Raw genomic sequence first — 25,581 nt, 5'->3', positions numbered from 1 at the left:
GTATGGTGTAGCTCCCACTGAAGTCAGTGTCTCTCCACAGCAAGATCCCCAGTGGAGCTGGCTGGAGTATTTGTCATGAATTAGGGCCAGCATTCAGCAGGTGATCCATATTCATAGAGTCACTCCTACATATTGAAGCGAGAAGGGCCTTTACATCATCTAATCTCATCTTCTGTATAACAGAGAGCAGAGAATTTCATTCAGTTACTCCAGTTTTGAGCCCATATTTAGGTACCTAAAAGAACTGGCCCGACATCCAGAGGTGCTGAGCAGCCAGCGGTAACCCTAATGAAAAACCAGGCAACTAATTTAGGTGCTAGAATATGACTGTAGGTGTCTGGCTGTTTAGCATTGGCCTTTTATCCTGTTCAGGAACTGTTCCTCATTTCATTGTTATTCAGGGTGTGTTACTGGATTGCAGAATCACATGATATTTATGGTGCTTTCTAACTGGATGTGATAAATGAAGGAGGGGGTAGCTCCCTTTTATGGACACCCAGCCAGCCAGTTAGCTATAAATTCCCTTTTAGTAGCTGTTCTTTACTTGCTTTACCTGGAAAGGGTAAAAAGTCCATAGGTAAAAGGAAAGGAGTGGGTACTTGACCAAAAGAGCCAATAGGAAGGCTAGAACTTTTAAAAATGGGACAAGACTTCCCCTTTGTCTGTCTGTGTTGTTCTCCTGGAGAACAGACAGGGCTGGAACTGTGCTGTAACTACTCATTTGGAACCCCAGATATGTAAGTAAATTAGGAAATGTCTAGGAAGACGCAATTAGGTTTATCTCTTATTTCTTTATGACTTGTGGACTCCTCTGTGCTAACCCCAGGTGCTTTTGTTTTGTTTGTAACCTTTAAGCTGGATCTCAAAAAAGCTAAGGGAGTAGGTATAATTTTTTGTATTTTGCTCTTTTTAAATAGTACTAGTAATAGCCTGAGTTTTTAGATGTATTTTTTTCTTTCTTTTTTTAAATAAGGTTTACCTTTTTTTTAAGTACAGGATTGGAGTTTTGTGTCTTAATAGGTTTGTGCACATTTTGTTGAATTAGCGGGCGGCAACAGCTGATTTTCTTTGTTTTCTTTTTCAGCTGTCCCCCAGAGGTGGGGTCTGAAAGGGCTTGAGGGTACCCAAGTGTGCCTTCCTCGGTTCTCAAAGGGGGTTTTGAACTTGGGTAGTGGCAGCATCTACTCATCCAAGGTCAGAGGAAAGCTATAAACTTGGGAGTTTAATACAAGCCTGGAATGCCCAGTATTAATTTTTAGATTCCTTGCGGGCCCCCACCTTCTGCCCTCAAAGTGCCAGAGTGGGGAATCAGCCTTGACCGGATGGCTGAACCTTTTTTTTTTTAAAAGGTAAATGAGGCACTGGGCCAGGCCCCTCTCCACTGGAATGGAATATAATCCCCCTGCTTGGATTTAGACCTGGGCACTAGGATTAATATCCCTACCCTTGAGACCTTTAAAACAGGTTATGTCCTGTGGCTGGAGCAGAACTTGGACCACTGAGTTCCTCCCCAGAGAGGGCTTTATATTTCAGTGGGTGTGTGAAGAAGGCTTTACCATGGACCCCAGCCTACGATAGGAGGATCTACACCAGGAATCTCAAACTCAAATCACCACGAGGGCCACATGAGGACTAGTGCATTGGCCCAAAGACCACATCACTAAAACCTTTTCATACAACAATACGAAAGTGTAGTCAGAAATGAAAAAAAGAAGAGTAATATATAGTATGCTATTAAAAGTCAATGTATTAACTTTTTAAAAACTATTGCAAAAAGTCAGTGCTAATTTTGACAGTCATTTCATTTCTGGCCACTTAGCTGGCAGTGTTTTGCATCAACCAAAGAATCAATATTAGGTTTGATATCCTGAGACAACACCAATCTCAGTGTTGTTTGCAAATGTTCATCAGTGAGCCTTGACCTTAACACAGATTTGTTATTCATGGAGGAGAAAAACTGTTCGCATCTATATGTACTTCCAAACGTTGCCATTACCCTTGCGGAAGCAGAGGGAGCTGTCATGGGATCTAATGAGGACCGATGGACTAAGAGCCATTGGCCATGAGCATGCACTGAACCTCACAGAAAGCAGCTGGCAGCACCTTTCAGCCTCAGGTCACAGCCCAGAACAGCAAGGGGCTGGGAAGCAGGTTTTGAGTCCCCCTCCCTTGAGTCATCTCTCTGTTAGAACTTCCTTTATGCAGAGCTGAGGTGCCTTCTCCTCCCACTGAGACCAGTGGGATCTCAGGGTGCTTAGCACCTTTCAGAACAGGCTCTGACAGCACGTGCATTGCAACAAAGCCCTGAAGCCAAGGGGAATGACAGGTATGATTTAAATCACTGCACAGATGCCCAAATGAACAACCCTCTCTCCCAGACTACTCCAAGTTAAACCCCCCTCTGGGTCTTCCTGTGCATCCTGGCTCCTGGGTATCTCTGCTAGACTGTAAGCTCTCTGAGGTGGTCTTATGCTGGCACCTAATGAAAAGAGGAGTGTTACCATAGCCACTAGAGGTATCTAGCTGCACAGGGCTTGTGTAAAGAGGAGGCAGAAGGAAGCAGAATGACAGGGAAGCACGCAGCTTGGAAAGTTCCCTCCCTCTCCCCAGTTTGCAAATCATGCTTGCTTCCAGAGTAGGAATGAAGAGTTGGGGGCTGTTTTCAAATGTGAAAACTCTGCGATGCCCTGAGAAACTAGGGAAGGGCTGGCTGAGAAAAAACACACACACACACCCCACCCCATCAGCCCAGCGCAATAATACAGCCTCAGCGGCTCCCGCGGATCCCCTGCCGAGCCTGTTGATCTCTCTCCCTTCTCCTGCTCGCGGCTCTATAGCGCTGGGCTCCGCTTAGCCTGCTGCAGCCTGCATGCATTTGTATGTGGCCAGTGGAGGTGGGATCAGCCTTGCACTGCCCCATGTTCCCGCCACTCCACTTGCGTGGCTTGGCACAAGTTGGCAGCCTGGTGCTGGGAGAGCGGAGGAGGAAGCCCCTGGGACTGGAGGGGGGAGGGGGGAACCTGGGTTTGTTCTGCCCTCCGGTTTCTTTGCCTCTAGCGACACTTCAGTACATACCCCACCCCTTCCCCACCACTATTCCAAACCTTTCCCCTAATCCCCACCATGGCGCTACCTCTTCCTCCCCTCCTCCCATGAGCATGCTGTGTCCCCACTTCTCCCCCATCCCTCCTGGAAAGTCCTAAGCACCACCAAACAGCTGCTCGGTGGTGGGAAGCACTGGGAGGTAGGCGGAGGAGCAGGGACGTGGTGCGCATGGGGAAGGCGGGGGAGTGGGAGGTGAGGGGCAGAGGGGACCCTATGGTGGGCCGCAGGAAATAAGTCTGCGGGTCGCGTGTTTGAGACCCCAATCTACACCCTTAGCTGGGGAATGTCCATGAGTCCTAGCTCCTTTTTCTGTAACAGTCTCTGTCTTTCTCTTTCCATATAGAATTTCTTCCAAGACGCTGTCTATTTTCCTGAAGGATTCCATCACCACCTTGGAAGTCCTGGCTGTGAGCCTTTCAGAGACGAAAGGTGAGGAACACAACGAGCTCTCCAGAGAACAGGCAGAAAAGCTAATGGAGAAAAGACCCCAGGCCACAATGGGTCTTGGAAAGGTCACAGTGTGATGGAACAATTGAGGAGACAGCAGACACATTTCAGGAATAAAGTATAAGTCCTCTTGTCTCTGACACTGGGTCTTTTCCCATTGCAGGGATCTGTGTGGCTGACCCCTATGAGATAAAAGTAATGAAAAATTTTTTCATCGACCTCCGTCTGCCCTACTCTGTAGTGAGGAATGAGCATGTGGAAATCCAGGCTATTCTCTACAACTATTGGGACCAAAACCTTAAGGTAAGCTCATTGCCTCATGGGGCTCTGCAATGGACCTGAGGTGTCAATGCTTTGACAGACAGACAAATCAAAACAAAACAAAATGGTGGCAGGCTTGTTCTTCTAGGGCCCGATCCCTTTGGGGCTGGACACCCTTGTCTCCCATTGACCTTGTTGGGTGCTCAGCACCTTGCAGGATCAGGGCTATGGAATCTACCCATTTAAGAACGTAAGAACACCAATACTGGGTCAGATCAATAGTCCATCTAGCCCAATATCTTGTCTTCCAACACCGACCAGTGCCAGGTGCTTCAAAGGGTGTGACAGACTCACATTTCATGCCCACTCTTGGCCCCGTGCGGTCCATGGGGGGTGCCCTTTCAGTGAGACAATTCTTTTCCCGGGGTTCACTCTATCTCGGGGTTAAGCCACTACACCTCCTGGAGCTGTCCCTCTCTGAGCCTTAGTACACCTGTTTCTCGCTGTGCCCCCCACTCCCCCGAGAGTCCACTCACTCTGGATCCCTGGGGCCTCCACCCCCTGAAGGGGACAATGCAACCCTGTTCTCTAGACCGGAGTGACTCTCAGCCAGCATAAAACAGGAGTGTTTATTGAGCATTGAACACAGCACAGGAAACTCTCAGGGCCTCAGGCCTCGCCTCCCTCAACACTGCACATCCAAGTCTCCCCCCATCCAGATGGGCTCTGCCTGCTCCCCATCTCCAGCCCAGAGCCCCCCGCTTCCCAGCTGGGCATCTGATATCACTGGCCCCAAGCCCCGCCTCTGTCCATTGTCTTCTATCCAGGTAAACAGGGTCGTAAACAGGGTCTCTTAGGCTTCCTCTCCTCTCAGCCCTCCTCTGGCCCCTCTGGATGGAATCAGATGGTTAGGGCACTGGGTCCTCTCTTCGCAGCCCATTGTCCTCCCACTGGCCAGAACCAGCTGTGACTCCTGAGCTGGGCCTCCGGGTCACCTGGTCACCAGTCGCTGAGGTCCCAAGTTCCCTCACCAGTCTGCTGTAACAACAAACTCCCTCTCCCATCACCTCATTAAACCCCTAGTACCTAGGGAAACTGAGTCCCACCCCTGCATGCAAACAAACCATAGGAAAACCAAAAAAATCCCCCATAGGAAACAAGGAAAACCACTTCATCACAGAGGGAATGAACTGAACAGGTAATCATCAAGTGATCCATCCCTTCTTCTTCGAGTGCTAGTTCATGTCCATCTGAATTAGGTGTGCACCCACGTCGTGTGCACGGACATCAGAAACTTTTCCCCTTAGCAGCTCCCATTGGGGCGGTAGAGGAGCCTCCTGGAGTGGCACCTTTATGGCACTGTATATAGTACCCTGCTGGCCCGACATCACTTCAGTTCCTTCTTACCCTCCGTGGCGGCGTTGGAACGTGGTCTCTCACTTGTGAGTGATCCCTTAGCAATCTAGTTTTACCAGTTGGACAGTTTGTTGTTAGGTATTTAATACATTAGTTAGGTACAGTTTAGTTAGAGGTGACTGGGATTTAGTTCCAGCCACCAGCCTTGGGCTGCGGGGAATACCGCAAGCCCAAGGTTTTAAAGCTTGAGCTACCTGCTGCAAGTCTGTGCCCAACAGCGACCCCCACGACTCCTGTCTTAGGTGTCTGGGAGAGGCACACCAGGCCAAGCACTGCAAAATTTGCAAGGCCTTTAAGGCCCGCACCACTAAGAAAGAGAGTTAAGCAGCTGCTCATGAAGGGCACGTTACAACCAATGGCCCCAGACCACCAGGTACCAGGCCTGAGCTCCTTGGTGAGAAGTGCCCCGGCATCAGTGCGCGATTCAGCATTGGGCTGTAGAGATCCTGGCACCATAAATCCCCGGCACTGAGATGAGATGACCAGCCCTGGCACTGCTCAAGCTCCCCAGTACAGGCCAAGCGCCATAAGAAAGGGGAAAAAGACCGTTACTCACCTTTGTAACTGTTGTTCTTCTAGATATGTTGCTCATATCCATTCCAATTAGGTGTGCGCGCGCCGCGTCCATGTTCGTCAGAAGATTTTTACCCCAGCAACACTCGGTAGGTCGGCTGGGTCACACCCTGGCGTGGCGCGTTATGGCGCCGGATATATACCCCTGCTGACCCAACGGCCCTTCAGTTCCTTCTTGCCGGCTACTCCGACAAAAGGGAAGGAGGGCGCGTTTGGAATGGATATGAACAACACATCTCGAAGAACAACAGTTACAAAGGTGAGTAACCGTCTTTACTTCTTCGAGTGCTTGCTCATATCAATTCCAATTAGGTGATTCCCAAGCCTTACCTAGGCGGTGGGGTCGGAGTGAGATGTTGTAGAATGCAAAACTGCTGAGCCAAATGCTGCATCATCTCTGGACTGTTGAACCAGAGCATAATGTGAGGCAAAGGTGTGAATCGATGACCAGGTAGCTGCCCGACATATTTCCTGGATGGGAACATGGGCCAGGAAGGCGGTAGATGAAGCTTGAGCCCAAGTAGAATGGGCGGTGAGGTGGCTAGCCAGAACGTGAGCCAAATCATAGCATGTACGGATGCAGGATGTTACCCAAGATGAAATTCATTGGGATGAGACCGGTAGGCCTTTCATCTGGTCTGCCACAGCTTCAAAGAGCTGAGGTGACCTTTGGAAGGGTTTTGTTCTCTTAATATAAAAGGCGAGAGCCCTGCAAAAGTCTAGGGTGTGCAGCTGTTGTTCCCGAGACGATCGGTGCGGCTTCGGGGAAAAAGACTGGGAGGAAGATGTCTTGATTGACATGAAAGACGGACACCACATTAGGGAGGAAGGAGGGGTGTGGTCCCAGCTGTACCTTGTTCTTATGGAATACCGTATATGGGGGGTCCGCTGTCAAGGCCCGAAGCTCAGATACTCATCTTGCTGAAGTAAAAGCGACAAGGAAGGCTGTCTTCCAGGAAAGGTACAGCAGCGAGCAGGTGGCCAGTGGTTCGAAAGAAGCACCCATAAGCTTGGCTAGTACCAGGTTGAGATCCCAGGTAGAGGTCGGGCGTCTGACTTGAGGGTACAAACGTTGCAATCCCTTGAGGAACCTTGAAACTATGGGGTGGGAGAAGATTGATTGGCCATTTTCCCCTGGGTGGAAGGCGGAGATGGCTGCCAGATGCACCTTTATGGAAGAGATCGCTAGGCTCTGTTCTTTCAGAGACCAGAGGTAGTCCAGGAAAGTAGGAATGGACACCTGCCTGGGGACTGAGTTACGCTGAGTGCACCAGCAGGAGAAACGCTTCCACTTGGCCAGATATGTCATCCTAGTGGAAGGCTTCCTACTGCCCAAGAGCACCTGTTGGACCGAGGCAGAGCAACGCAACTCAGACTGGCTCAATCATGCAGCAACCATGCTGTGAGATGAAGAGACTGCAGGTCTGGATGGTGAAGACTGCCGAAGTTCTGTGTTATGAGATCTGGCCAGAGTGGCAGGGGAATTGGGTCTGCCACTGAGAGGTCGAACAACATGGTGTACCAGTGCTGCCTTGGCCACGCTGGAGCAATCAGGATCAGATTGGCGCTGTCCCTACGGAGCTTGAGTAGGACTCTGTGGACAAGCGGAAACAGTGAGAAGGCATAGAGTAGGTGCCTCTTCCACTGGATCAGGAATCATCTGAGAGGGAGCCCGGGGAGCATCCCTGGAAGAAGCAGAACACCTGGCATTTCCTGTTCTCTTAGGAGGCAAAGAGGTCTATGTGGGGAAACTCCCACTTCTGGAAAACAGAATGGATGACGTCCGGACGAATTGACCACTCGTGAGACAGGAAGGATCTGCTGAGGTGATCCGCCAGAGTGTTCTGGACTCCTGGGAGAAAAGACGCTACCAAATCGATCGAGTGGGCTATGCAAAAGTCCCAGAGGTGGAAGGCTTCTTGACAAAGGAGGGAGAATCGTGCTCCGCCCTGCTTGTTTATGTAAAACATGGCTGTTGTGTTGTCCGTGAACACCGATACACAATGGCCTTGGAGATGGTCTCGAAACACCTGGCATGCTAGACGAACTGCTCTCAGCTCCCGCACATTGCTGTGTAAGGTCAGCTCTTGAGGCAACCAGAGGCCTAGAGTGTGAAGGCCCTCAAGGTGGGCACCCCAACCCAGAGATGATGCGTCCGTGGTTACGGCCATCGAGGGTTGCGATGCGTGAAATGGCATCCCTGCACAGACCAGAGTGGGAGTTAGCCACCAGGTTAGGGAGCCCAGAACTTTCCGGGGAATAGTGAGCACCGAGTCCAGGCTGTGTCTGCGTGGTTGGTATATTGGAGCAAGCCAGGTTTGAAAGGGACGGAGGCGTAGCCTCGCGTGCTTGGTCACGAAGATGCAGGAGGCCATGTGACCTACTAGGCTGAGGCAGGTGCACACCGATGTTGTCGGGAAGGTTTGAAGACCTTGAATAACTGAAGCCATTGCTTGAAAACGCGACTGCGGGAGGCAGGCTCTGGCCAGATTGGAGTCCAGAACCACTCCGATGAAGTCTATTCTCTGCGTGAGTGTCAGAGTAGACTTCCCTGTGTCGATCATCAGGCCTAGGCTCCCAAAGAGGTCTTTGACAATGCGCAGGTGCTGCGACGCTTGTAACTGAGAAGTCCATCGAATGAGTCAATCGTCGAGATACGGGTAGACGTGTACCCGACGACGCCGGAGGGAGGCGGTCCGACTACAGCCATGCATTTTGTGAACACACGCGGAGTTGTAGAAAGGCCAAACGGAAGTACAGTGAACAGAAAGTGTTGACGGTTGACCACAAAACGGAGGTACCGTCTGTGTGGTGGGTAAATTGGGATGTGGAAATACACGTTCTTCATATCGAGGGCGGCATACCAGTCTCCCGGATCCAGGGATGGGATAATGGTCCCCAGGGTTACCATACGGAACTTCAGCTTTATCATAAATTTGTTGAGTTCTTGCAGGTCTAGGATAGGTCGTAGACCTCCCTTTGCCTTGGGGATTAGGAAGTAGCGGGAATAAAACCCCTTGCCTCTCATGTCTTTTGGCACCTCCTCTATGGCTCCCATGGCTAGGAGCGACTGGACCTCTTGTAAGAGGAATAGCTTGTGAGAGGGGTCCCTGGAGAGGGACGGGGAGGGAGGGTGGGAAGGCGGGGTTGAAACAAACTGGAGGTGGTATCCCACTTCCACCGTGCGCAGGACCCAACGATCTGAAGTTAGCTGGGACCAGGCAGGGAGGTATTGGGAGAGGTGGCTGAAAAAGGTGGGAGAAGGATCCGCTAGAGCAACTGGTGGGCCGCCCTCGGGCGTCCCATCAAAAATTCTGCTTGGGCCCCGCTGGTGGTTTAGCGGGCACCTGATTTTGACCTCCTTGAGAGCCAGACTGCCTCCGACGATTCCCTCTACCACGCCTTCTTCTAAAGTCCTGACGCGGCCTACGCGGGGCGTAAGGGCGGTGTGGCTGGGGCCGGAAGGGCCTGCGTTGGATCACTGGCGTGTGCATACCCAGCGAGTGCATTATAATGAGATTGTCCTTCAGACTTTGCAATCTGGGGTCAGTCTTATCTGAGAACAGGCCCTGGCCTTCGAAGGGCAAATCCTGAATACTTTGTTGTAATTCAGGGGGAAGGCCTGATACCTGGAGCCAGGAGATATGCCTCATCGTCACTCCTGATAACAGAGTTCTGGCTGCAGAGTCCACTGCATCCAAAGAGGCTTGGAGGGAGGTTCTTGCTACCTTTTTACCCTCCTCAAGTAGGACCGTAAATTCTTGACGGGACTTCTGGGGAAGAAGCTCCATAAACTTCCCCAAGGACACCCACGTGTTAAAGTTATATCTGCTTAGGAGGGCTTGTTGGTTTGCCACCCTAAGTTGGAGGCCCCCAGCCGAGTATATTTTGTGGCCTAGGAGGTCCATGCGCCTAGCCTCCTTTGACTTAGGAGCCGGGGCTTGCTGGTCATGACGCTCCCTTTCATTCACCGATTGCACCACTAAAGAGCAAGGAGATGGGTGAATGTAGAGATATTCAAACCCCTTTGAGGGGACCATATATTTTCTCTCTACTCCCCTTGCTGTAGGTTGAATCGAGGCTGGGGATTGCCAAATGGTGTCCACATTAGCCTGTATGGTGCGGATAAACGGAAGAGCCACTCTAGTAGGTGCATCAGCTGATAGGATGTCTACAACAGGGTCCTCTATTTCAGGGACCTCCTCCACCTGTAAGTTCATATTCTGAGCCAATCGTCTCAAAAGGTCTTGATGGGCCTTGAGATCAATTGGTGGAAGGCCTGAGGAGGATGCCGCAGTCGACGGTGCTGCGGCAGATGACAGTGCCGGACGAACCGTCTTCGAAGAGCGCTCCTTCTGTGGAGCTGAAGCAGCTGGAGCACTATGGTGCCTTCTGTGTCTTGGGGACAGGGAGCGGTGCTGAACAGATGTCAGTGCCGGTAAGGGTAGATGCCGGGGCTCCTTCTTGGTACCGGAGCGGTCCGGGGCCGAAGGGGCGCTCCTTACAGAAGCAGTCTGTTGGGCACTCGGTACCGACACTGCAGGACTAAGTGCCGACTCCTTGAGGAGCTGTTTCAATCGAAAGTCCCGCTCCTTCTTCGTCCTTGGTGTAAATGACTTGCAGATGCAGCACTTATCGGTAAGGTGGGATTCCCCTAGGCACTTGAGGCAGGAGTCGTGGAGATCCCCTATTGGCATCGGCTTTTGGCACGCCGAGCACGATTTGAATCCTGGGGTGGAGGAAAGGGGCTAATCCCCAATCCCCCCTTAAACTATATACACTAACTATAAATACAACAACTAATACTAACTATAACTACAAGAACTCGAACTATACACACAATAAACAGCAAAGAACTACGAGTAGATAGGGACGTGGAGATCAGCAAAGCCGCACTCCACAGTTCCAACGACCGTCACGGGCGGTAAGAAGGAACTAAAGGGTCGTTGGGTCGGCAGGGGTATATATCCAGCGCCATAACGGCGCCACTCCAGGGGGCAACCCAGCTGACCCACAGAGTGTTGCTAGGGTAAAAATCTTCAACAAACGTGCACGCGGCTCGCACACAACTGATTGGAATCAATATGAGCAAGCACTCGAAGAAGAAGAGGACACTCTCTTCAAAGAGCTACCAAGACACTCAGACAGTCTCCTACAACTCAGAGACAAGACTCTGTTTCCCATCTGGAGCCAGCACCATTGACTCCAGCGCCACAGGCACCGTTGAGTCCAGCACCCAGCAACTTCAGCGCAGATCAGTGTCTAGAGGAGGTCTTGGAACCCCCCTCCACACCTGACACATTTGAGACTGCAAAGGACTTCTGTCAAGGTTCCTTCCCCACTCTGAGCTTTAGAGTACAAATGTGGGGACCTGCATGGACACTTCTAAGCTTAATTACTAGCTCAGATCTGGTACACTGCCACCAGCCAGAAGTCAGTATCTGGAGCACTTCCTGTCCCTCCAAAACTCTCCCCTCCCTGGATGGCCTTGAAGGACTTCACCAATTCCCTGGTAAACAGATCCAAACCCCTTGGATTTTAAAACAAGGAGAAATTAACCATCCCCCCTCTTTTCCCCCACCAATCCCTGGTGAGTCCAGATCCAATCCCCTTGGATCTTAAAACAAGGAAAAGTCAATCAGGTTCTTGAAAAGGAAGCTTTTAATTAAAGAAGAAAGGTAAAAATCATCTCTGTAAAATCAGGATGGAAAATACTTTACAGGATAATCAAATTCGTATAGCCCAGAGGAACCCTCTCTAGCCTTAGGTTCAAAGTTACAGCAAACAGAGGTAAAATCCTCTCAGCAAAAAAGGGACATTTACAAGTTGAGAAAACAAAAATAAAACTAATCCGCCTTGCCTGGCTGTTACTTACAATTTTGAAACATGAAAGACTGATTCAGAAAGATTTGGAGAGCCTAGACTGACGTCTGGTCCCTCTTAGTCCCAAGAGTGAACAACACCCAAAAACAAAGAGCACAAACAAAGACTTCCCTCCACCAAGATTTGAAAGTATCTTGTCCCCTTATTGGTACTCTGGTCAGGTGTCAGCCAGGTTTACTGAGCTTTTTAACCCTTTACAGGTAAAAGAGGCATTAACCCTTAACTATCTGTTTATGACAACTTCATTGAATTGTCAGTGCCCAATCCTCTCCCATGTGGGAAGAAGCCTCCGGCACCGCCCAGAGGGAAACCAGCAATGGTGTGCCACTCAAGGTCACCACTTACGATACCACTACCATTTGAGCTCGCCATAGCGCCTCTCCGTGACACCAACAACCCCACAAGAAGTTACAGCACTGGATGGAGAAGCGCCCTCGGCACCCCCACCAAGGACCCGGCACCACTCCATGTCGCCCTTGGTCACTCGGCACCGAAGCATGGTACCAGCCACTTCCCCGGCACCATATGCTTTAAGGCAGTCCAGGTCTCTGGATAGCCAGTACCGCTCACTGTCCCAATCCTCTTGGCATTGGTCCCTGGCCCGCTCCTCTTGGCACCCCACGGTGGCAGAAGGGTCATTGGCACCACCTTGGTCCTTCCCTTCAGCCTCCTCAGAGTCTGAAGCCACCTCAGGCAGCTCGAGTTATAACTGGCACTGGACCAAGAGCAGTAGAGAGTCCCATACAGCCTGGCAGCCGCAGTGGCCACCTCCAGGGCAATGACCCTTTTGGACCCCATGGGCCTATCACCAACAACAGGGCACATTTTCTAGAGCCTCCAGATTGGTGCACTCAATGCAATGCCACTCAAGGTCGCCATATAAATGCATCTTGAAGGCAAGAGAGGCCACACTCTCTAGACCCACCTTAAACCCCTCAGAGCAGCCAACAGAGGCAGATCCTTCACCCACACCACTACCGAGAGGCATGACCTCCAAGACTTCAGGAGGCACAGTCTGCATCTCAAGAGGTGACAGCCTTGACAGGCCCTGACATGGCCCAGGACTATGGGGGATTACAGGAGGGTCAGGACGATGGCAACCAGCCTCAGAACATGTCCTCATCATCCCCAGATGAAGCAGTGGCAGGAATATCTGTATCAGGACCCCCACCTATCGACCATAGAGCCCATCAAGAACTTCTCAGCTAAATTGCCCTTAATATGGGCCTTCAGGAGGAAGAGGAGGAGCCTGAGAATCCGGTGGTTGATATCCTGGCTCCATAAGGATGCTCACGCGTAGCATTGCCACTGATTAAGACTATCCAGAGTAACTATAAGACAATCAGGCAAACCTAGGCTTCTATTACCCCAGTGGCCAGGGAAGTGGAGAGAAAATACTTTGCCCCATCTAAGGGCTATGAATTCTTATTCTCCCACGCTACAATCTGTTCCCTGGTCGTGTCAGCAGTAAACGAAAAAGAATGCCAGGGTCAGCAGGCCTCAGCACCAAAGTCCAAAGAGGCCAAACAATTGGACCTCTTTGGCAGGAAGGTCTACTCGTCGGGAGGCCTGCAACTCAGGATAGCCAACCAACAGGCCATCCTTAACAAACACAACTCTTGGAATGCTATGTACGAGTTTAAGGATCGCCTGCCTCAGGATTTGCATGCCCTAATTGAGGAAGGAAAAGCAGTAGCCAAGTCAGCTCTGCATACCACCGTCAATTTGGCTGACTCTGCGGCCAGAACCATATCATCAGGAGTGGTTATGAGGCATTCAGCATGGCTACAGGTGTCAGGCCTCCTTCCTGAGGTCTAAAACACATTGCAAGACCTCCTTTTCGAAGGCGCTGGCCTCTTTCGGAGCAAACGGACTCCAGACTGCATAGCCTTAAGGATTCCAGGGCTACAATGAAATCCTTGGGAATGCATACACCAGAAACCCAGAGGAAGCCCTTCAGGGCTCAACCTCCACAGCAGAGGCAATACCAACCTTGCCCCAGACGAGACCCCTACCACAGGCAGGCAGAAATAATAGACACAGACCATCGAACAATGCGTCTAGCTGAGGCCCAAATAAGCCCCAGCCAGGAAACAAGCCAGGATTTTGAAGGCACGCGTGAGGACAGCCTATCAATCCAATCCCAGGATCCCTCCCCACAGTTTTTAAACCGGTTATTCCACTTCTATCTTGCGTGTTCCCATATAACATTGGACCTCTGGGTCCTATGCACGGTACAGATGGGATACTCCCTCCAGTTCTCCTCCTTCCCTCCCTCCCACCCCCCTTCCCCATCCCAGTTCAGGGACCCCTCTCACAAGCAACTCTTTATGCAGGAGGTATGATCGCTCATCAGTATAGGGGTGGTGGAAGAGGATCCCCAGGAGCTAAGGGGAAAGGAATTTTACTCCCGTTATCCAGCCTGGACAGCCTGGCAAGTCTGAGAGTCTCTGCGTTGGTGGCTGGAACAGCCAGTAGTCTGTGCGGGAGTCCCCTTCACCACAACCCAGCCTTCACTGACATTAGTAACAGATGCATCAGATCTGGGTTGGGGTGCACACCTAGGGAACTGAGAACACAATGTCTGTGGATGCAGGACGAGATAACCCTTCATATCAGCTTGAAGGAGCTCAGAGCGGTTCATTTGGCCTGTCAAATCTTTCATAGAATCATAGAATATTAGGGTTGAAAGATACCTCAGGAGAGCATCTGTTCAATCCTCTGTTCAAAGCAGGACCAACAACAACTAAATCATCCCAGCCTGGACTTTGTCAAGCTGGGCCTTCAAAACCTCTAAGAAAGGAGATTCCATCTCCTCCCTAGGTAACCCATTCCAGTGCTTCACCGCCGTCCTAGTGAAATAATGTTTCCTAATATCCAACCTAGACCTCCCCTACTGCAACTTGAGACCTTTGCTTCTTGTTCTGTCATCTGCCACCGAGAACGGCCTAGCTCCATCCTCTTTGGAACCCCCTTTCAGGTAGTTGAAGGCTGCTATCAAATCCCTGCTCACAGTCTCTTCTGCAGACTAAATAATCCCAGTTCCTTCAGCCTCTCCTCATAAATCATGTGCTCCAGCCCCCTAATAATTTTTGTTGCCCTCTGCTGGACTCTCTTTAATTTGTCCACATCCCTTCTACAGTGGGGGGACCAAAACTGGACGCAATACTCCAGGTGTGGCCTCACCAGTGCCGAATAGAGGGGAATAATCACTTCCCTCGATCTGCTGGCAGTGCTTCTACTAATACAGCCCAATATGCCATTGGCCTTCTTGGCAACAAGGGCACACTGCTGACTCATATCCACCTTCTAATCCACTGTAATCCCCAGATCCTTTTCTGCAGAACTGCTGCTTATCCAGTCAGTCCCCAGCCTGTAGTGTTGCATGGAATTCTTCCTTCCTAAGTGCAGAACTCTGCACTTGTCCTTGTTGAACCTCATCAGATTTCTTTTGGCCCAATCCTTCAATTTGTCTAGGTCACTGTAGACCCTACCCTCCAACATATCTACCTCTCCCTCCATTTTAGTGTCATCTGTGAACTTGCTAAGGGTGCAATTAATCCCATCCTCTAGATCATGAATAAAGATGTTGAACAAAACTGCCCCCAGGACCAACCCCTGGGGCACTCCACTTGATACCAGCTGCCAACTAGACATGGAGTTGTTGATCACTACCCATTGAGCCCGACAATCTAGCCAACTTTCTATCCACCTTATAGTCCATTCATCCAATCCATACTACTTTAACTTGCTGGCAAGAATACTGTGGGAGACTGTATCAAAAGCTTGCTAAAGTCAAGATATATCACATCCACCACTTTCCCCATATCCACAGACCCAGTTATCTCATCATAGAAGGCAATCAGGTTAGTCAGGCATAACTTGACCTTGGTGAATCCATGTTGACTGTTCCTGATCACCTTCCTCTCCCCCAAGTGCTTCAAAATAGATTCCTTGAGGACCCGCTCCATGATTTTGTCGGGGACTGAAATGAGGCTGGCCAGTCTGTAGTTCCCTGGGTTCTCTTTCTTCCCCTTTTTAAATATGGGCACTATATTTGTCTTTTCCAGTCGTCCGGGACCTCCCCCAATCACCACAAATTTTCAAAGGTAATGGCCAACGGCTTTGCAATCACATAAGCCAACTTCCTCAGCACCCTTGGATGCATTAGATTTGGACCCATGGACTTGTGCACATCCAGCTTTTCTAAATAGTCCTTAACTTGTTCTTTCACGACTGATGGCTGCTCACCTCCTCCCCAAACTGTGTTGCCCAGTGCAGCAGTCTGGGAGCTGATCTTGTCTGTGAAGACCAAGGCAAAGAAAAGCATTGAGTACTTCAGCTTTTTCCACATCATGAGTCACTAGTTTGCCTCCCCCATTCAGTAAGGGTCCCACACTTTCCCTGACCACCTTCTTGTTGCTAACATACATGTAGAAACCCTTCTTGTTACCTGTCACATCCCTTGCTAGCTGCAACTCCAGTTGTGCCTTGACCTTCCTGATTACACCCCTGCATGCTCTAGCAATATTTTTATATTCCTCTCTAGTCATCTGTCCAAATTTCTACTTGTAAGCTTCCTTTTTGAGTTTAAGCTCACCAGAGATTTTACTGTTAAACCAAGCTGGTCGCCTGCCATATTTGCTGATTTTTCTGCACTTTGGGATGGTTTGTTCCTGTGCCCTCAATAAGGATTCTTTAAAATACAGCCAGCTCTCCTGGACTCCTTTCCCCCTCACATTAGCCTCCTAGGGGATCCTGGGCATCGGTTCCCTCAGGGAGTCAAAGTCTGCTTTTCTGAAGTCCAGGGTCTGTATTTTGCTACTCTCCCTGCTTCCTTTTGTGAGGATCCTGAACTCAACCATCTCATGGTCACTGCTACCTAGGTTGTCACCCACTTCTACTTCCCCTACCAGTTCTTCCCTGTTTGTAATCAGCAGGTCAAGAGGAGCATGACCCATAGTCAGTTGCTCCAGCACTTGTACCAGGAAGTTGTCTCCAACATGCTCCAAAAACTTCCTGGATTGTCTGTGCATTGCTGTATTGCTCTCCTAGGGTGATGTCAGGGTGATTGAAGTCCCCCGTTAGAACCAGGGCCTGTGATCTGGAAACTTCAGTTAGTTGTCCAAAGAAAGCCTCATCCACCTCATCCTTCTGACCCAGTGGTCTATACCACACACCCACCACGACATCACCCTTGTTGCTTTCACACCACTTTGCAAGGTCACAGCATGACAGTCCTGACAGACAACACCACCACTATGTTCTACATAAACAAACAGGGCAGAGCTTGCTCCTCACCTCTCTGACATGAGGCTCCTTTCCTCTGGGACTTCTGTATAGCCTGGTCCAGACAGCTGGAAGTATGGAACCTCCCCAGGGTGAGGAACGATCTGGCAGATCGCCTCAGCAGGTCCTACCAAGCTCAAAAGTGATCAGTCCAATGAAATGTCCTGCAGTCAGTTTTCCAAAAGTGGGGTTATCCCCAAGTTGATCTATTCGCCACCAAGGACAACAAACAGTGCCCTCGGTTCTGCTTGTTTCAAAACCACAGCCCAGGCTTCATCTCCAACGTGTTCTTAATGCAGTGGGGAGAGGACCTGAAGTATGCCTTCTCTCCAATCTCGCTAATCCATCAGGTCCTGCTCAAAATACGCAGGGACAGAGCAGTGGTGATCCTGCTTGCCCCATCCTGGTCACGTCAGCATTGGTACACGAAACTCCTCAAACTATCAGTAGCAGGGGTGGCTCTAGGCATTTTGCCACCCCAAGCACATGCCTGCGGGAGGTCTGCCCAAGCTGCGGGACCAGTGGACCCTCCGCAGGCATACCGTCGAAGGCAGCCTGCCTGCCGCCCTCACGGTGACCGGCAGAGCACCCCCAGTGGCTTGCCGCCCCAGGCACGCGCTAGGCGTGCTGGGGCCTGGAGCTGCCCCTGATCAGTAGACACCCCAATAGCCCTACCCCTGTATCCAGACTTGATCGCTCAGGACCACGGGCACCTTCTCCACCCAAACCTACAGTCCTTGCATCTCAAGGCTTGTAAGCTCCATGGCTAAACCCGATGGAGAGCCAGTGCTCTCAGCCAGTGAGACAAATACTTCTTGGCTGCTGGAAACGTTCCACTAGGTCAACTTACTTGGCCAAGTGGAAATGGTTCTCCTGTTGGTGCGAACGCAGATGTTCATTACCACTCCAGGTATCTACCCCAGTTATTTTGGACTACATGCTTCACCTCGAGCAACAAGGCCTATCATTTTCATCCATCAGAGTATACCTGGTGGCTATCTCAGCTTTCCATCCAGGGAAGTCTGGGCTTTCGGTGTTCTCAAATCCCATGGTGGTGCATTTTCTCAAGGGGTTGGAGAGAGTATACCCTTACTCTCGACCACCAATACCAACCTGGAATCTGAACCTGGTCCTCTCTAAGCTCATGACTCCACTGTTTGAGCCCCTGGCCACCTGTTCCCTTCTTTACCTTTCATGGAAGGTAGAGTTCTTAGTGCCTATTACATCGGCGAGGAGAGTGTCTGAACTAAAGGCTCTCACCTTCAAATCCCCTTATACAGTGTTTCATAAGGACAAGGTGCAACTTAGACTGCACCGTAGATTCCTCCCCAAGATGGTCTCCCAGTTCCACATGGGACAGGACATTTGTCTTCCTGTGATTTTTCCAAAGCCTCATATGAGCCCGCAGCAGCAGAGCTTGCACACGCTAGACGTTCAAAGAGTCCTAGCATTCTACACAGAGCACATGGGGCCTTTTCGCAAATCAACCCAACTGTTCATGGCCACTGCCGATAGAACAAAGGGCCTTCTCGTATCTTCTCAGAGCATCTTGTCCTGGATCACAGACTGCATTCACACAAGTTGGCTAAGGATCCAGTTCTGACAATCACAACCTATTCGACAAGAGCGCAAGCATCTTCGACCGCCTTTCTGGCGCAGGTACCCATCCACAAAATCTGCAAAGCAGCTACTTAGTCCTCAGTGCGTATGTTTACAGCCCACTATGCCATCAACCACAGGCCAGAGATGATATAGCGGTCAGCAGGGCTGTCCTCCAATCAATCATTCCTTGACTCCTATCCACCTCCAATGGTCAGCTTGGAATATAATTGGAATGGACGTGAAGAAGCACTTGAAGAAGAAAAGACGGTTACTTACCTCTCGTAACTGTTGTTCTTCGAGATGTGTTGTTCACATCCTTTACAATACCTGCCCCCCTTCCCCTCTATTGGAGTCAATGGCAAGAAGGAACCAAAAGGGCGGGGTCAGGCTGGCAGGGTAATATACACAGCGCAATAAGGGTCCCACTCTAGGGGGCTCCTCTGTCATCCTGACAGGAGCTGCTAAGGGAAAAAGTTTTCAATGTCTGTGCACGCGACATGCACGCACACCGGACTTGAAAAACACATCTCAAAATACAACAGTTACAAGAGGTAAGTAACCATCTTCTCTTGTCTATTCCCAGCTTCTGGAAAGATTGCATGATATAAAAGGAGATTTTAAAAAAAAATCCCCTTCTGACTGCCATTCTCCTTTAGCTGGGCCTCAAATCTGTGAGTGGGTACCAGGTTCTGGGCTTTCTGCTGACTCACACTGGTAGCTAGACCAGGTGGGTCTCATTACTTCTACTCAGGAACACCACAGGCTGAGAGCCCCTCTGAGGCAGGACAGAACTAGAGGGGATTCTGAAGAGCCTCTCAGGAAGGAGGTCAGGATACAGTCACATACTTTGTAAGTACACTCCTGTCTGTTATTTATTAAGATTAAAGGCAAACACCTGTCAGAGGGTATGATTTGGATCAATGCTCTACAGTGTCCTGATGTGCAGACTGCCTGCTCATGAAACTCTGTTCTCTTCTCAGGTCTGGCTGGAGCTGATGTACAACCCAGTTTTCTGCAGCGCATCCACTTCCGAGGCTAAATACCGGCAGATCCTTGATATCAAAGCCAAGTCCTCTCTGGCCGTGCCTTTAGTGATTGTCCCGTTGCAGCTGGGATCTCACAACATTGAGGTCAAGGCAGCAGTGCAGGACAGTTTTGTGTCTGATGGCGTGAAGAAGAAACTGAAGGTTGTGGTAGGTATCAGGGGGCATGATATCTGCTGGCGGGCAAGAGGCTGGAGGCCAGATTGGCTGGCTTCTGGAATCGGTGCAGTCCCTTAACCTGTTAAATTAACACCCTGCATCTCCATCCTCATCTCACGTCCTCCCCTCCCCTGTGGCAATTACAGCAGGGCTAGGGCTGGCCTGGTTATCTTGCATTCGATCCTCTGAGCCATCATATAAGAGACCTAGGTTCAGTTCTTCAGGCCCAGGGTCTCGCTCCTTGGACCAGTCAGCACACCTAGGAAGAACCTCATATCACTCAGCAGAGAGAGCTGCTGCATTGGTGGGTTGTGAAGGGTGTCCCATTGGCCTGCCCCAGGAGATCACTGTAATGCTGGGTGAGAAGAAAATTCTTCACTGAAGACCAGGGAGTAGAAAAGTCCTTAAGGGAGGTCACAGAGCAATGATGGAACGAGTTGAGCTTCTAACTTCCTCACCCTGCCAGACTCTGTAGGGCAGATTTATAAGAACATAAGAACAGCCATACTGGGTCAGACCAAAGGTCCATCTAGCTCAGTAACCTGTCTGCCGACAGTGGCCAATGCCAGGTGCCCCAGAGGGAATGAACAGAACAGGGAATCATCAAGTGATCCCTCCCATCTCCTATTCTCAGCTTCTGGCAAAAAATCCTCCTGTTCATCTGTAGTGGAATCAGTGGTGTTAGGCTTGTGATGAATTTGGCCTAGGGACGTCTCCTTGGATGCATCCTAACCAGGATCCAAAATGAAAGGGAATGCTGCCTGAGGCTGAGGTCAGATTCCAGACTCATTGAGATGGAGCCTGATTTCAGTTTCACTTGACCGCTGACTTCCAGTGGAGTCACTCCTGATTCACGCTGATCACAAGATCAGCAAGTCGCTCATCTTTTCCTATTGCTCTTTATTGTCTCTGAATGCTTCTGGGCTTACTATACTCTTGTCGTTCCTTTCTAGCCTGAAGGGATGAAGACGACCAAAACAATTATGTCTGTCCTATTGGATCCATCTATGAAAGGAGCAGGTGAGTAGCCACTCTGCTTTGCCTTTACATGGCACCTCTCATCCTGAAGGTCTCAAAGAATTCCACAATCTATATCTAAGAGTATGTCTACACTACATGATTACTCTGATTTTACAAAATTCTGTTTTTGGCAACAGATTGTATAAAGTTGAGTGCATGCAGCCACACTAAGCACGTTAATTCGGTGGTGTGCGTCCATGTTCTGAGGCTAGGGTCGATGTCCGGAGTGTTGCGCTGTGGGTAGCTATCCCATAACTGTCCCATAGTTCCTGCAGCCTCCCCCGCCCATTGGAATTCTGGGTTGAGATCTGATTGCCTGATGGGGAAAAAACATTGTCGTGGGTGGTTCTGAGCACTTGTCATCAGGCCCCCCCTCTCCCTCCCTCCTTCCCTCCATGAAAGCAATGGCAGACAACCGTTTCGCGCCTTTTTTCCTGGGTGAACTGTTCAGGCACCATACTATGGCAAGCTTGGAGCCTGCTCAGCTCAAGACAGCAGTCATGAACATTGTAAACACCTTGCTATTATAGTGCAGTTTATGTTGAACCAGAACCTGAAAAATCAGGTGAGGAGGAGGCGGCAACGGCAGCGCAGCGACGAGAGTGATGAGAACATGGACATAGAATTCTCTCAAACTGCGGTTCCCGGCACTTTGGAGATCATGGTGTTACTGGGGCAGGTTCTAGCCGTGGAACACTGATTCTGGGCCCAGGAAACAAGCACAGACTGGTGGGACCACATAGTGTTGCAGGTGTGGGACAATTCCCAGTGGCTGCGAAACTTTTGCACGTGTAAGGGCACTTTCATGGAACTTTGTGACTTGCTTTCCCTTGCCCTGAAGCACCAGAATACCAAGATGAGAGCAACCCTCACAGTTGAGAAGCAAGTGGCGATAGCCCTGTGGAAGCTTGCAATGCCAGTCAGTCAGGAATCAATTTGGAGTGGGCAAATCTACTGTGGGGGCTGCTGTGATGCAAGTAGCCAAAGCAATCACTGAGCTGCTGCTACCAACGTTAGTGACTCAGGGAAATGTGCAGGTCATAGTCAATGGCTTTGCTGCAATGGGATTCCTTAACTGTGGTGGGGCGATAGATGGAACCCATGTCCCTATCTTGGCACCGGAGCACCAGGGCAGCCAGTACATAAACTGCAAATAGTACTTTTCAATGGTGCTGCAAGCACTGGTGGATCACAAGGGACGTTTCACCAACATCAACGTGGGATGGCTGGGAAGGGTTCATGATTCTCGGGTCTTCAGGAACACTAGTTTGTTTAAATGGCTACAGCAAGGGATTTACTTCCCAGACCAGAAAATAACCGTTGGGGATGTTGACATGCCTATGGTTATCCTCGGGGACCCAGCCTACCCGTTAATGCCATGACTCAGGCAGCCTGGACAGTAGTCAGGAGCTGTTCAACTACAGGCTGAGCAAGTGCAGAATGATGGTAGAATGTGCATTTGGAAGTTTAAAGGGTCGCTGGCGCACTTTACTGCTTACTCAGACCTCAGCCAAACCAGTATTCCCATTGTTATTGCTGCTTGCTGTGTGCTCCACAATTTCTGTAAGAGTAAGGGGGAGACGTTTATGGCAGGATGGGAGGTTGAGGCAAATCGCCTGGCAGCTGATTACGCGCAGCCAGACACCAAGGCAATTAGAAGAGCACACCAGGAAGCACTACGCATCAGAGAAGCTTTGAAAACCAGTTTCATGACTGGCCAGGCAGGCTACAGTGTGAAAGTTCTGTTTGTTCTCCTTGATAAAAACCCACCCCCTTGATTGACTCATTCCCTGTAAGCAACCCACCCTTCTCCCTTTGATCACAGCTTGCTTTCAAAGGAAATAAAGTCACTATCATTTAAAAATCATATATTCTTTATTGATTGATTATAAACATAGGGAGAGAACTGACAAGGTAGCCCAGGTGGGGTTTGGGAGGAGGGGAGAAGGGAAGGAAAAGGCCACTTCAAAAGTTGTTGAATGACAGCCTTTTGCTTGGGTTGTCCACTGGGGTGGAGTGGCAGGGTGCACAGAGCCTCCCCTCGACCCCACGTTCTTGGATGTCTGGGTGAGGAGGCTATGGAACTTGGGGAGAGGGGAGGGTGGTTATACAGGGGCTGCAGCAGCACTCTGTGATCCTGCTGCTGTTCCTGAAGCTCCACCAGATGCCAGAACATGTCCGTTTGATCACGCAGCAGCCCCAGCGTTGCATCCTGCCTCCTCTGATCTTCCTGCCGCCACCTCTCATCTCGAGCGTCCCTCCTGTCCACATGTTCATCCCTTCTGTCCTCATGTTCCTTGGCATCTTTCCTGTACTTTGATGCCATGTCCTTCTACTCATTCAGATGAGCTCTTTCATTGCGGGCTGACTGCATGATGTCAGAGAACATTTAGTCTCGTGTGCGTTTTTTTTTGCCACCTTATCTGAGATATCCTTCTAGATGGAGGAGGGAGGCTTGAAAAATTTGCAGCTGCGGGAGGGAAAAAAGGGACAGAAGTATTTAAAAGGATACATTTTACAGAACAATGGTTATACTCTTTCACGGTGAACAACACTATTCACATTACATAGCACATGAGATTTTGGTACAAGGTCACATTTTGCATCTTAATATTGAGTGCCTGCAGTTTTGGTGTTAGAGATCACAGATGCAGGCCCATGCAACAGAATTCGGCTTGCATGCGGCCATGGTAAGCGTCTTTCGGCTTCTGCAACCTTCATAAAAGCAATAACTCTCCTTTCCCATACCAAATAAAGCCCGTTGAGTGCTGCAGTTTTTGTGTTAACGTGCAGCAGCAGAAACCAAACTAACCCCCCTCATCCAATTCTCTGGGATGATCGCTTTACCCCTCCCCCCACCGTGTGGCTGGTATCAGGGAAGATCCCTGCTAGCCAAAAGCGAACAACTCGGTGCCAATGGCCTCCCCCAACCAAGCTTGGCTAACTGCAGGGAAGGATTTCTTTTCAGTCACAGGCAAACAGCCCACTAGGAACGGCCACTTCTGTCCCTTTAATTAAATTCCCATATTTCAACCAGGTTACCATGAACGATATCACTCTCCTGAGGATAACATAGCGAGATAAAGAACGGATGTTGCTTGAATGCCAGCAAACACAGGGACCATACACTACCAGGCTTTGTCATGCAATGACACCAGATTACTTGCTACTAGCATGGCATAGTAAAGTGTCCTACCATGGAGGAAGGAATAAGGTTGCCCTGCCCAGAAACCTTCTGGAAAGGCTTTTGGAGTACCTCCAGGACAGCTTCATGGAGATGTCCCTGGAGAATTTCCGCTCCATCCCCAGACATGTTAACAGATTTTCCAGTAGCTGTACTGGCTGCGAATGCATCCCAAGTCCTCAGGGCAAATTAATCATTTAAAATGCTTGCTTTTAAACCATATTTTACATTTACAAAGGTATTCTCACCAGAGTATCGTTTCTATGGCTTCATGGTCTGGGATACTGCCTTGGGAGGGTTGAGAGGCTACTTCAGTCAGGCTGAGAAAAAGATCCTGGCTATTGGGGATAACAGTGTGCTGTGTGCTCTGTGCAAGCTCGTCTTCCTCCTTCTCCTCATCTTCCCCGTCTGCAAAATCCTCAGGCATGGCTGAGAGTAACCCCTCATCAGAATCCACAATCAAGGGTGGGGTAGTGGTGATGGCCCCCCCTAGAATTGCATGCAGCTCAGCATAGAAGCGGCATGTCTGCAACTCTGCCCTGGACCTTCTGTTTGCTTCTTTGGTTTTCTGAAATGCTTGTCTGAGCTCCTTAACTTTCATGCGGTGCTGATATGAGTCCTTATTGTGGCCTCTCTTCATCATGCCACTGGAGATTTTTTCAAATGCTTTGGCATTTCGTCTCTTGGAACATAGTTCTGCTAGCACGGAATCATCTCCCCATATAGAGATCAGATCCAGTACCTCCTGTACGGTCCATGCTGGAGCTCTTTTTCGTTTCTCAGACTGCCTGGTTACCTGTGCTGATGAGCTCTGCATGATCACCTGTGCTGATCAGCTCTCCATGCTGGGCAAACAGGAAATGAAATTCAAAAGTTTTCAGGGCTTTTTCTGTCTACCTGGCTAGTGCATCCGAGTTCAGATTGCTGTCCAGAGCAGTCACAATGGTGCACTGTGGGATAGCTCCCGGAGGCCAATACTGTCGAACCGCATCCACACTAACCCTAATTCGAACTGGCAATGTTGATTTCTGTGGTACTCCCCTCGTCGTGGAGGAGTACAGAAATCGATTTTAAGAGCCCTTTATGTTGAAGTAAATAGCTTTGTTGTGTGGCTGGGTGCAGGGTCAATTCAATTTAACGCTACTAAATTTGACCTAAACTCGTAGTGTAGACCAGGCCTAAGTGAGAGCATTTCTGTTTCTGCAGCCCATGTATCTAACCCAAACCCTTAACTGGATCTGCAGCCAACTTCCCTGAAAAATTCTATCCTGGCATCCGATCGTGAGTGGGAGATTTCAGAGGGATTGGTTTAGTGTTGGCTGAGATGGAGGTCAAAATCAGGCTCATCACAGAAGACTAGAATCAGCAATATGCAGAGCAATTCAGCTGCCACTGAAATGCAGCCACCTCTGCCTGCCTTGTATTCATAGCTTCCTGATTCCCATCTCAGCTGCCCCCTCCCTCCCTTTGCCCTAGCACATCAATGGATTGTGCAGGGCTCTCTAAGAGCGTTGTAGAGTATTATTCAAGGACCAGCAGCAAAGCTCAGCAGCTGAATGGATGGCATTTCACTGTCTCTTTTCCTCATCCTTTCTTTTC

The 25,581-nt window shown here is 49.9% G+C and overlaps 3 protein-coding genes across 3 annotated transcripts in view; 2 read left to right on the top strand and 1 right to left on the bottom strand.

The window, feature by feature from the left end:
* Nucleotides 1-25,581, top strand: part of LOC127035326 (complement C3-like) — a 190,556-nt gene that overhangs the window by 123,084 nt on the left and 41,891 nt on the right. The window lies entirely within an intron of this gene.
* Nucleotides 1-25,581, top strand: part of LOC127035327 (A.superbus venom factor 1-like) — a 116,764-nt gene that overhangs the window by 49,420 nt on the left and 41,763 nt on the right. Inside the window, exons 19-22 of the mRNA XM_050925060.1 lie at nucleotides 3,449-3,534; nucleotides 3,716-3,855; nucleotides 19,557-19,769; nucleotides 20,732-20,798. Coding sequence (XP_050781017.1) covers nucleotides 3,449-3,534; nucleotides 3,716-3,855; nucleotides 19,557-19,769; nucleotides 20,732-20,798 — 506 coding nt within the window. The remainder of the gene's footprint in view (nucleotides 1-3,448; nucleotides 3,535-3,715; nucleotides 3,856-19,556; nucleotides 19,770-20,731; nucleotides 20,799-25,581) is intronic.
* LOC127035322 (uncharacterized) lies at nucleotides 22,720-25,571 on the bottom strand. The gene is made up of 2 exons (XM_050925050.1): nucleotides 24,231-25,571; nucleotides 22,720-23,268 (listed from the first exon to the last, which is right to left on the bottom strand). Exons 1-2 carry the CDS (start codon nucleotides 24,797-24,799, stop codon nucleotides 23,235-23,237), a joined length of 603 nt encoding a protein of 200 aa, XP_050781007.1. The 5' UTR covers nucleotides 24,800-25,571; the 3' UTR covers nucleotides 22,720-23,234.

Source organism: Gopherus flavomarginatus, chromosome 16 (assembly GCF_025201925.1).
Source record: "Gopherus flavomarginatus isolate rGopFla2 chromosome 16, rGopFla2.mat.asm, whole genome shotgun sequence".
In the NCBI taxonomy this organism is placed as follows: Eukaryota; Metazoa; Chordata; order Testudines; family Testudinidae; genus Gopherus; species Gopherus flavomarginatus.
Note: the sequence above shows the minus strand (reverse complement) of the source record. Positions and strands in the feature narration are given on the sequence as shown.

Bases quoted from the DNA above. Each gene is read 5' to 3' on its own strand.
- LOC127035322 (XM_050925050.1), bottom strand. From the start codon at position 24,799: ATGCAGAGCTCATCAGCACAGGTAACCAGGCAGTCTGAGAAACGAAAA. The intron at 23,269-24,230 runs GTGAGAATACCT...TCCCTCCCGCAG, and splicing joins GCCATAGAAACGATACTCTG to CTGCAAATTTTTCAAGCCTC.